Source organism: Argiope bruennichi, chromosome 5, assembly GCF_947563725.1.
Source record: "Argiope bruennichi chromosome 5, qqArgBrue1.1, whole genome shotgun sequence".
Classification (NCBI taxonomy): domain Eukaryota; kingdom Metazoa; phylum Arthropoda; class Arachnida; order Araneae; family Araneidae; genus Argiope; species Argiope bruennichi.
The window spans coordinates 86,272,901-86,285,908 of NC_079155.1; the positions used below are offsets into that span (position 1 = coordinate 86,272,901).

The 13,008-nt window shown below is 28.2% G+C and overlaps 1 protein-coding gene across 5 annotated transcripts in view; it reads left to right on the plus strand.

Annotated features, from left to right (window-relative positions):
• The window catches only part of LOC129968766 (nephrin-like), a 303,539-nt gene that overhangs the window by 245,109 nt on the left and 45,422 nt on the right, over nt 1-13,008 (plus strand). For all 5 annotated transcript variants that reach the window (XM_056083000.1, XM_056082996.1, XM_056082998.1 and 2 more), the window contains exon 6: nt 12,012-12,179. In XM_056083000.1, the coding sequence (XP_055938975.1) occupies nt 12,012-12,179 (168 nt within the window). The remainder of the gene's footprint in view (nt 1-12,011; nt 12,180-13,008) is intronic.

Below are 13,008 nucleotides of genomic sequence, written 5' to 3' on the forward strand. Positions count from 1 at the left end.
ATTTGGCCAGTGAGACCTGGAATACATAGATGACACCTGATTAGCAAATCTGACGTAAGAACAATATATGTAGTGTCATAGGAAGGCGCAAAATTCAAACCATATGAAAAGTTACCCTGACCGTGCATAGTTTTGTTAACTAACAAGGTATTGTTTCTGTTTCCGGATGTCCTGAATCAAGTTTAATTGATTTTGTAAAGCTGCTTATACATTTCTCCTCTTTTAAATGGTTGAATACGAAAAATAGAGTATAAAAGAAAGAAAATTTACATCAAAGAAACCAAAATAAAAATGTACAGTTAAGGTTGTCCTGGTAAGGTTGTACTGGTTGTCCTTATTTCATTTGGAGTGATATATCTTGCAAGGTTCATGAGATAAATATATATGATAAAGGAAACGTGGGGCACTATCCGTTGGTCTGAGAGACATGGAACACCTAGATAACACCTGACTTGAAAACAATATGTGACTCTGGTTATCATCCTAGTGTAATTTGGGAAAATCTGACCTCCATTTTATATTTGTCTTGATGGAAAACCCGTTAAACTTGCAGCAATTAGACTGCTTACGATAACAATATATTGTGATAATGTGCATCAATTTACAAGTTTTATAATAATGTTATTTAGAAATATGATTAGATATTGGAACTTTTCATCTTCTTTTTGTTCATCTTTATGTCCTTTGTCCTATTAATTGGCAGGAGTAATTTATATGAATTATCTGTAATATTTTTTAAGTGAAAATATCTAAAAATGAAAACACACTGTAGATTTAAATGCACTATAAATTTTAATAAATGTTAAAATATTTTATCAATTTGATAATTTAATTTTTTTTTAATGTGGCTTGTTTCTTCTTTTTATTGAATGCAATGATTAAAGCAAAATTTCATATCAAAATTATGCACCCAATACACAATGAATCTTCCTGGTCTGTTGAATCCGTTTATTTGTGTGTTGTAGAATTATGAAACATTATACAGTAGCGATTTCAATTGTTGATATGATTAGTTTGGAATCATAATAATCCTTCATCCAAACATGTAGATTCAAAGAAGCAAGAAATAATTTGAAATTTAACTAAGTATTTTTAAAAAACATATCTGTAGAGAATACTAAAAAAAATATAGTGCGATTTTATTAATAAGACACAAAATATTGCAATTATGCACATTTAAATCTTTATATATAATATCTTCATTGTCATGAAGTGAATGCCTATAAATTGAGATAGAGCTCTATAGTATAGATACCACAGCCAATTATAGTATATATATCATGCCAATATCCAACTGTGATATTCCTATTATTTAGAATATAATATACTATGATGAATTATATGCACTGTGCATGAAATGGCTCCACACTAACCAAATTAATTAATTTAGGTCATGATTATGGCTCGTGAGTAATATATATAGCAAGGAATGCGCCGCCCTATTTGGCCATTACATCTGGTTATTGATGCATATACTGGCTCGCCAAGAAAAAAAGGAGTGATGATTTATTAAATCTTAATGATAAATTGTCAACTGAAATATAGAAAATAGATATATGATAAACAATCAGCAAATATTGCTTGAATAAAATTATAACTTGAAAGGTATTTAGTTATTCCTAAAATCTTTTTAATAATGAAATTTGTCCAATGAAAGAATGTTTTGAGTGTATAACTTACAATAATTTCAATCATTTTTTTTAAATGTTTCAAAGCAGATTTTTATTTCAATTCAATCACTATGTTCAGTTATGATAGAAGAGAATCAAAAAATAATAACATTATAACAAATATTTGTCCATTAACTGTCTTCCAAGGATTAATCAAAAACAATCTTCAAAGATTACACAAAAGATTCAATTAAATTACTATATTCACGCCAGAGGTCAATACAAAGGTCACGCCAAAGGTCAAAGGTGGTTGGCAAAAACTGTGCAAGATATTCTCAACCTCAATCAAGTTCCAAAATTTTATGTGAAGGGAGATGGATTATACCTTTTATAGAGAATAGGTGAGAAAGATTTCTAGAAACCATTTTCACTGATTCATTTACCAGCTTCTGTTTCAATTCGAATTTTTATTATTTTCCAATTTCTTCAACACAGAATATTTCCATGTGATGTTTTGAATGGGTTGTGAAACGAAATAATGTTTTGTTCGAAAATAAAGCCATTATGATAATCAAGATGTAAAAAATATTATTCGGTGATTCATAATAGATAATAACTCTTATTACTCAGATTGCAAGTGTTATTTTTCATCGTGAGAATTGACTAATATGTAATACGTGATTTAAAGCTTCTATTATAATTGTGCATAAGCGACATAATCGTGGAAAAATTTCTTTTCATGCCATTCCAATTTAAAGAGCTTTGCATTTCTTTTCATAGTTTTTCATACCATAGGCAGGCTGTTATTATCCATATTAAGGTGGAATTTACCCATTATTTTGCCGATTGAATTCTAAATTTTATATAATGATTAGATTGTCACTTTGAGACAAAACTTTTTTTATTTACATTCTCCTAATTTTTATGTTTATTTCATCACAAAATAATTTGGTAAACTTATTTTTAAATCTTGGTTATACTATCGATTTCATGCGCTATTCATCTTATGCCAGAATGTATCAATTACATTTATAAAATATATGAATTTCCTCTAACTCTTAGATTTATGTTAGATTCTGATTATTTAAATACTCTGGCTGTTGTTTAAAATAAAGAGTATCTTTTTATTCATATTATCTATCTGAATAGTATCTATCTTTGATCTATTCATTATGTATCTTATGGCTTAAGCAGTGCACATTATGAGTCCCTTTTATAATAAGATGGACAACTTAATTTTGCATTTCAGCAACATTTTTAATATTCAAATCATTATCGGTAAATATTTTTTTTTATTTTATTAATTTTACTGTGATGCATTTCTTCTTATTTATCTATTATGGCTATCTATGATTTATCTATTATGACTGCTCAGCATCTATATTTCAATACAATATTATTGATGCAGATATTCAGATTTACAAGTATTTTAATAACTAAATGAACGTAATAAAACAGATAGGAACCTGACCAATTATGTTTTGAAATATTATCTTAATATTTTATCATTTATAAGCTTTGTAATTTTTTACAGATTTATTTATTTATTTGCATCTAAGAATATAATTTTTTAAAATTCTTCAGTTTTCAGTTATTTCTCAATCTAGCGGCCATCGATAGCAGCCTAGTATGCCCATCAAAAAATCCGCCACTAGATCTAATGTTTTGATGACTTGAAAAGAAATATTGCACTATATATATATATATATGTAATGATATTTTAAACTCTTAATTTAATCCAAATTAATTTCCAAGATTTTATCTTAATTAGCCCATCGTAACTTCATTCTAAAATATTCTCTTATATCGTGATCCAATTCCACTTTCGGTTTAATTAATCCCTTTGTAAAAATAATGCGCCATCATTACTACGTATCAAATGAAAGTGATTGGTTGCCCTTGAAAAGGTGTCAAAGGTCACACGTGTATTGAATTGGCGCGTGGCCAGAAATCCTATGTTATATAAGACTAGTGATCCTTTGTTCGTCCCTTTTTTGCTTCTTCTTACTTCTGCTTTTCTGTCGCGCAGCGCCTTATTGTAAATAATTATGCTTTCCTGGATGGTGATAGAGAGAGAATAAAACGAAATTAAAAATAGAACGGCTCGTCTATGTCTTCAACCTGCATTCTGCTTCAACCAAAATATGTTACATATTTTGCTGACAAAATTCTAGTCCATTACATATATTGTTCACACACTCTTTTTTAATGCTGAATATTATTGAGTTTCATAAAGCTCTTTTGAGACTACTCATTTGATAAAGTTCATTCCCTTGAGGCTGCATTTGTAAATAACTGTTTTGACATCTTTTACTATCGAAACATTACGTACCAAACATACATATAGTTTCCAGCCATGATAAAAAAAAGTGCTAGCTTTTACCTAAATCATAAATATAAGACTGGAACACAAAACGAACACTTTTAGCCATTTACTACCACCCTTTCTTATCTCAATAAAAATACCTGTTAAAATAAGTTCGCTTACTTCTTAAATATAGTCAGATTCACAATACCCGATAACAGGTCGTGGGAAAACTGCTGCTATTTGCCTTAATAAAAAACATATCAAAAACAGAGCCATTTCGATAACCAGCCGAACCCCCTTCTCATGTCCAGCACACATGGAAAACATCCCTCCTTCAAAATAACATTTAAGCAACCAGCAGTTATCTTCTAATACCTACCCTATTAAAATCGCTCCTAGAATACTTAAATAAGCACCTACTCCGAAACCAAGTTTTCATATCTGGTTTCGCGAGCATTAAGTATTGGTATTATGATGACTTTTTTTAATTTCAACGTCCTTGTCGAAGGTCCTTGTTACTCTCCGACTCGAACCAGTTTTTATGTCTTGGATGCTCTACTAAGACAAGGCACCGTGGGAAAGTGTGCATCCTGTAGATATATGTGTGAGCAAGATGCGATCGTGGGAATTTATCTTAAGGCTACTTCTACGAATTCAATTTGAGAATCACCTAAATCTCTTGGTATTCCGCTTGCAAACTGTCGAAGGAAAGTTAATGATCTTCAAGGTTTGCTTCAAGGTTTGGGGAGAAAGTGACACTGTTTAAAGGATTGATGGTAGAAATAAAAATATTTGTTTGTGTCAGTGTTTAATCCTATGAGTGTTTGGGATAAACTTGTTGGTGTTTGCATTTTTGAAATCTGTTAGGTAAAGAAGCAGTTGTTGGAAGACCTTCATTGACTCCCTAATTGTTTGTAACTAACTAGGACTGATAGTACCAAGAATTATTAAAAGGAAGTCTTTGTTTTTACTTTCTTTTATGCGAAGTGTACAAGGAAAAAAATACTATAGTTGTTGCAAAAATTATTACTTTTGTGTTTTTTGATTACACAATAATTTATTTGATAGTGAAGATTGTGGTATGGGTGAAATGACTTGAAGACACATGTTGTCTTTTATGTGGTTTATTGGCAACATCAACAACAAAAGGCACATGATAATATAGTGTAGTAGGCCTAGAGAACTACACATAAAACTTCTCGGGTGAGAGAGAGAGAGAGCTGGTATCACACTCCTCCTAGTACAGGAGTCAAGTTCGTTACTACTGGAAAAAATATATATACTAAACAACAACAGAGAGACCATGTGATATATGAGTGGCAACTAGCTCCGCCCAGGAAGATCACGTGGTTAACTGAATTCTTAACAGTTATGAAAAAAAAAAAAAATCAAACTCTGGATTTTGGTGAATCTCCAAGTTCCAGATCCCTTGTATCAGAGAACCACATTTTTAGAATGTGTTTATTTTAGAACTTGAGAACTCAAAAACGCTTTGAGGTACAAGGATGAAATTTGGCATTTGGTCTTTGCACCACATTTGTAGATATCTAGCGAATTATCAATGAAAACTATTCAGAGGAAGTCTTGATGTCTGAAAATAAATTTTATTCATCTAAATTTCTTCACTAAAAAGTGAAGAAAGATAGAGAAATAAAATTTGGACCTCAGATTTAACATCTAAATTGTCAGATTTGCAACAAACCCATTCTATACTTTCCCAAACATGAAAAAGCAATAATTCAAAAATGCAGTAACTTGAATATATGAAATTTAAGATGTGATTTTCTGACTATAACTGTAGTATTCTATTCAAATTTTGCTTCAGTTTGTTCAACATACGGCGTAAAAAATATACTTTTGTTACTTTGGTGCTTTTGTATTGACCGCATCCAGAAGTCATCTGTATCCCAGAAGATGTCTTCGGCTCCTTTAAAATAATGTATTTAAATTGAAACTGCAACATAATTCCCATCTGAATAACCAGTTTAAAATTCGTGGCGAATACCATGTGAAAACTGAAGACTTTCGAATAAATGTAGTAAAAATGGTTTTTGAGAATACTTTTATGTGTATCAAAAGTCAGATTCACACAAAGTTTAAAGATTAGTTTTGATGTTTTTGGTAGATAGTTGTGAATTAAATCTTGATATGCAAAGTATTATATAAAAAATATAATTCCTTATTCTTTATAATCTAATTCCTTATTCTAATTATACAATAATTATTCTAATTATATAATGATTATAAATAATTAAATATAATATATAAATTATAAATAATATATAAAAATAATTATACATAATTATATAAAATAAAATTATATAATATTCTTAATTCTTATATAAAATATATAATTCCTTATTCGAATTATATTACTTTGGTATAATATTTCTAAAGGATATTGAATGAATTATTGACATATATGAAATGAAAATATCTATCAAATATCAATTTTGTTAAAAATAACACTAATAACTCCATACGAAGAAAATTTTCTTATTTATCTGCTTTGCATTTAAATCTTGTTCTCCTATTTCCTGTTCAAGAAAATGCATTAATTTTCATGAAAACACTTGTGAAAGACTTCTTGCCAGAGAAATATTTGATTAATAAAATATTTCTTGGAAAGGAAAATCTATATTTAGAATTAAATAGCATATATTTGCATGTAATGCGCGTTATGTTAAATGTATTTCTAAAGAATCGGTTATTGAATGCATGTTTTCTGCAGGAAATTTAAATGTGGGTAGCTCGAATTTCATTTCTGTAAGAAATAGGATTCGGAATACAGAGGAAGAATTTTTGGAAAATATCGAGAATACTTCTTGTTTCTAACCAGACAGAAAATAATATTTTTTTTTGCGTTACTTGTCTACAAATATAATTTTATAAAAATATTAACTGTCCGAGTGATACATTGCTAAAGTGCAGCTGTGTCATTTGTTTGCAGCTTATAACTGAAAAGTATGGAGAAAAATTTATCTGTGTCGTAAAATTATCGCAATAGTTCCAAGAAGTGGAAATAATAAACAGCACAATTCTTTATTATTTGCACATTGAGAAATGAAATAGTTAACTTTTTGAAGTGCACTGAATATTTATTTGCTGTTACTTATTATATCTATGCGAATATAAAAAAAATTCACAACATAGTTTTGTGAATACGAAAAATTCATGTCATTTTTTATGTAAATATAATAGCAAAAGATTAAAACAAATTCGTTTCTTATCTCGTTACTAAAAATTATTCGACTGCGGTTTTTCTTCAAGATATTTATATTATTTGTTTATTATCTTTATTACTTCTTATTTCAAGGAATTAATCAACTTTAGGGTTCATTATGAATACGTGGATTAGATTTGTGAGCTTGCCAATGCTGAAATTATAGGTGTGGGGTTGAATTATCTCCTCTCCCATGACGGGACATACCTCCTTCGAGGATTTGCGCTGTGGCCGTCGATGACCTTTCAGAGTACCATTATAAGTTATAGGATTGACATTGTGACCGTTATAATTCAGATCATCCGAAATACCTATGTAAAAGGAGGATAAATCTCTAAATTAGAGAGACAATACATATTTTTTAAAAATATCTGTGCCTCAGCCGCAGTATGCGTTGGGCCACATAAAATCATTCCTCACAGCACGTTTTGGGCGTCTGTTGAGATACGGAGTTACTAGAAAACATATCATATATTTTAATATTGATTTATAACATATAATTAAACGTTAAAAATGTATTTATTAAATTATATATGTCTTTCATTCTAAATTTATTCTGAAATTTCCGAGTTGATTCTAAAATGTAATTAATTTTATTTTAAAAATTAATTCCACATAAAAATGATTATGTTATTAAATATATAGAAATTCATTTCATATTGTAACTATTTTCACTAGGGTTGTTAAAAAAAAACGTGCTACATATTTTACGATGGAAAGGGGATTTGTGTGCGCCCTTTACTTTATAAAAAAAAATCGCTTTTTGCATTTTTCTTCTGCTCTTACCGTCTTTTTTTTTATTTTCTTTTATATTTTGTGTTTTATTTAAGCCTCTTTACTCAAGTTTGTAAGGATTTGTCTAACAATTCCGAAGACCTTTGGGATGTTTGGGGGGGGGATTTATCATTATTTTTCTCCGTCCTTCTCGATAAGACCTAAGACAAAAAGCTGTGCTCTCTGAGAACGGGGGAAAAAATTTAGTCTTTTAAAAGTATGCAAGCTTTCACAAGAAATTCGTTGCGTTTTTGTATATATAGTTTTACAAAATTTTACAAATTCCAAGTCATAGAATAATATCATAGACTAGAATTTTGGGGGATTTTAATGTACAGTGTTATTTTTTACTGTCTCTTCGAGGGACAGTTGATAAAAATTACCATTTGCCAGTTTTGGGAAATATTATTTTCAGTTTCATTTTAAATTATTAACAACGTAAAAATGTTGTTTTCTACACCGTAATATTTTCATATTGAATATATATTTGAATTGAATAAAATAAGTATTTTAAATAAAATTAATCTTATATTTTTATTTACTTATTATATACCTAGTTTGTAAGATAAAAACAGATTTGAAAGTTCGGGTTTCTGAGAAGTTCGTTCTCATTTGCAATAAACTATTTGAAATTTGACAAGCGCTTGTAAAATATTTGTATTTTTCTAATTAGAGTTTACAACATGTTAGGGATTGAATAATTGTAATAAATTATATTTTGTCGAAAAATTATTAGTTCTTTTAAGGTAATTTTATTATTCTAATAAATAATGCTTCTGTTAAATTAGAAAAATAATGGAAAGAAGAAACTAAGATGTGCTTCTTTTTAAAATGCAATGGACTCGTTTAACGTGAATTTATTTTTGATGAAATTACCACCGGGAAGATTTTTTTAAACAATGCTGAAAAATATTCATATTTAAGAATTTTTGCATAAAATAGTTTAATAAAAAAAACCTGTGGAACCAAAACTTAGTAGTTAAATGACAAAAAAAAAAAAAAAAAAAAAATATCTAGAAAATTAATATATATATATATATATATATATATATATATATATATATATATATATATATATATATATATACCGAAATTTTGAATTTGAGAGAATAAAATTTAGAGATGAAAAATAGCATTAAAATCTGTATTGTACAAATATAGAAAAAAAAATCTGTGTAATATGCAAAAGAATTCACTTAAAAACAAAAGTCAAGCGTTTTTATAAAGAAATCTATTCATAAAATTGGTTTACAAAACAGTTTATATCTATGCAAAAATCGATTTTATATTTTATATTTATGAATTTTTGTTTCTTATTTTATGTTTTGAAAAGTTAAATGCATTATATTTATATATTATTTATAAACGAATATTAAAACTAAGCTGAAGTTTTAAAAAGTAATGCTTCATTTACCATATACGAAATTACGGATTAGAAATGTGTTTGATCTTTTGTAAATTCGTCCAATAACATGATTTTGATCACGTGGAAGCTGGATAATCCATTATATTCGCACTAATTATTGACATATATTATGTAAATAATATTTAGATTTTTAATAAATCAATAAAATAGCCAGATTCCACTCAGTTTCTATATGTTGGAAAAAGTTTAATCTTTCACCGATGATCAAACCTTTATGCGTTGGTATGGCGTTGAAGGCAGAACAATGGAGTGCCGGATTAATTATTATTATTAATTATTATCTGAACAGGCCTATAATGTTTGCAAAAAATGCCTTTCTGTAGGTCCAAAATGGGACGTTAATTTAAAATAAAAATTGAAATTAGGTTTGAAAAATTATAAATTAAATTAGCAAATTAACTAAATATATAAAGGTTAAAATAGTTATTACAATCCAGTCTTTATTAATTTAAAAATTGGCCTTTTCTTGAAAAAGGAGACCATTAATAAGAGATACACTTATTTACAATTATAAAATTTACATATCCGCTTATCCATAATTTATCATTTGGAGCAGCACAGAATTTAAGACAGAGTTTTGTTTAAAAAAAAAAACCATTACATTTTATTTACAAGGTTTTCATAACTAACCATCCGTAAAATGAAGAGTACAAATATTATCTTGCTATTTTGTCCGCTGCATCAAACATCCGCTCAACTGTTTTGTCAATTCTGAATAGCGTGTATCGGAAGCTGAAGATTTTGATCAGATGACTCTCTTCCCATGAATGGATTTCTCGCCAAAATCTTCTTAAGACCGGATGAAGAAGGCAAGAAAAATGAAAGCAATCCCAGAATAAATTCCGCTTTCCTATACTATTGGCGTATAGTTATCGTGCCAAAAATTGGTATAACGCCGCGTACTAATCTCAAGTTCGTGCTGTTACGTTTATTTAACAACTTCGCGTGTGACTCTATTTATGTATTAAATCAAGATCACGTTATGCATTGTTTCAAAAGAGGTCAGTTAGTAGCGGAGATGTGTTCGGTTTGAAATAATAGTTCTTTTTTTTTCCAGTTTTCTAGCCATGTGCCAACTACCGGGAATCACGTATGTCTGGAACATGATGTATTGCTCCTCTGTAACTGAGAAACGTGCTTCAGATGTTTAGTAATTGTTTACCAGTAAGGTTTTGTGTGGTGCCACCATGTTCGTGAGAACATGGTTACTTTTCGCACGCCTTTTGGAAACTGGAGTTATGAATGTGTATGCGGTGTGTATTAAGTGACTACTAGGGTTTAACTTCTGGCTTCACCTTGCCGCGAATAATTTTCTTCATTTTTTTTTTCTTACAATCCTGGAATAATTAAGTAATATTTTTGGAAGATAAATTTAGATTGAGTTTATTTGGATTAGGTAATGAATTACCTCCACGTTGTTACTTGTGTTAATAAAATTATTAACATAATTTCTATTTCCGTATAATGATGAATGAATCCCAAGGATTTTCTTCAAATTTTAAATTGTTTTTTTATTAATTTTGCTGGATTGCTGCCAATTAAGTCGATGATTATATAAATGATGAAATTTTAAGCAGAAAAGATTGATAGTTTAGGCTAACAATCTGAGTAATTAATATCTTGAATTTTCGGCCTATTTTGAGATGAATCTAATAATTTTGAAACTTGTTTAGATGGAGGCGTCAACTGAGTTAGTAATGAGTTCCACTGCAAAAGTGATTAATATAATTGGCCTTTTCCTACTCATTTATTGTTTTCTAAAACACTATTTTGCTTTTTTTTTCAATATTTGTTTTGAATAATTTATTAAATTTGACGAAGTAAAGAACTTTTTTTATATTTAAATATTAAAAAATTAATATTCATTGAAAGTCAAATTCAAAATTACATTTTTTTTTACATTCTTTGGGTTTTTAAATATTTTAAACCTTTTTTCGAAAAATATGGGGGGCGGGAAGGAAATCTGCCAATACAGGTCATAATTAATCAAAATTGTTTGAAATTTCTTCTGAGATTATTACATTTCTTTTTATTGCTATCTTTTTGTTTTACATGTTGATTTTTGACGTACTATTCCTTTTAATGATTACAAAAAAAAAGTTTCATGCAAAAGAGCTAATAATGATAGTAAAAATGTAGTCTAATATCTATCGAGAAATGTGGTTCTTATCTTATATGGTGTGAATGTAAATTTATTTGTTTTAAATTTACAGCGATAAGCAGGGAAAAAAAAGCACACTATCACCAATCGATGTAACTGCGTAATTTGGAAATCAACAACTTCATCCAAGAATGCAAACATCTTCATAAAATCTTGGGTTTTTTTTTTTTTTTTTTTTTTTTTTTGTATAACGCTGCTTTGATTCTTGGCAAAATCTGAAAAATCGCCAATAAACTCAGGAGTAGTAAATATAAACAAATCGAATAATTTCAAGACGTATTTTCTATTGAATGCTTACAATCTTTCATTTCGATTACTTTTTTTTTTTGTTATTTTTTTTTTATTTTATTATTATTACGTGAAGTTTGAAGATTGAATATTTTCTCTATGTGCATCGTCAAATGAAAATAATGATCATTATTATATGCATTTTCTGAAGTGAAATTCTATTTTTTGATGTTTTTTCATTTATTAAAATCAATAATATCTATTTTAATTCTCTTTTTTAGATAATGTTCAATACAATACTGAAAAAGTGGACGAACATCGAGAAACTGCAATCAGCACTATTACTCTAACACCTACGCACGATGACAATAGAGCTTTGTACAGCTGCGAAGCAGGGCACAAGGCACTTAGTACCCCAATGATATCATATATAGAGCTCAGTGTGTTATGTAAGTATTACTTCAAATTTTCCGAAATACTCAAATGATGAAATTTGTTTTTATAGTATTTTTTCATTCTACTTTTTGCCATTAAATTTTATTTATTAATATATTTATATTTTTACTTAGAGATTGCATTGTTATATTTTTATATTAAGAAATTTGTTATTTATTTTCATTTGATATTGAAAGATCTTTAATGGTTAATTACAGCCAAATATTAAAACATAAATTATAAAATAGTTTCCTGCATATATAATGCTGTACTTCTTTTTGTTTAATCTTATTATCTCTTAATTCCCAAAGAATAAAAAAATGAGCTATCGTTTTTAATTTTATTTTTTCGAAAATAACTGAAACTGCTATTAAAGAATGGCAATAAATTATTTAAAGCAGGAACGTAATGTAAGTTTTCCAAGTATCTATTGTATGCTGCTATTGTAATCTCAATACTTAATAAAACTTAAAGTTATATTTCGGTGTTTTTGTTAATCAAACTATTTCCCTTTGAAAATGTAATTAGAAATGATATGTCACGCTAAACTGCGAAGATTTAAATTGCACAATTTTAAAATATTTCTCTAATAAGAAATCTTAATTTTCTATTTGAAGAACCGATTAAGTGCTAATGTTAGCAATATTTTCGATATTTACTAGCAATTAACAATGGCTGCAACTTAAATGTCATTATATTTGAATGAAAGTGATAAATATTATCAAAAACATCACTATGAAACCTGACTTTTTGTAGTCTACTGAGCTATATAGACAATATTTATAATTATTTTTAGAATCGCTTCAACCAAGGTCTCTTAATTTGTAAGGCTTGACCTAACAT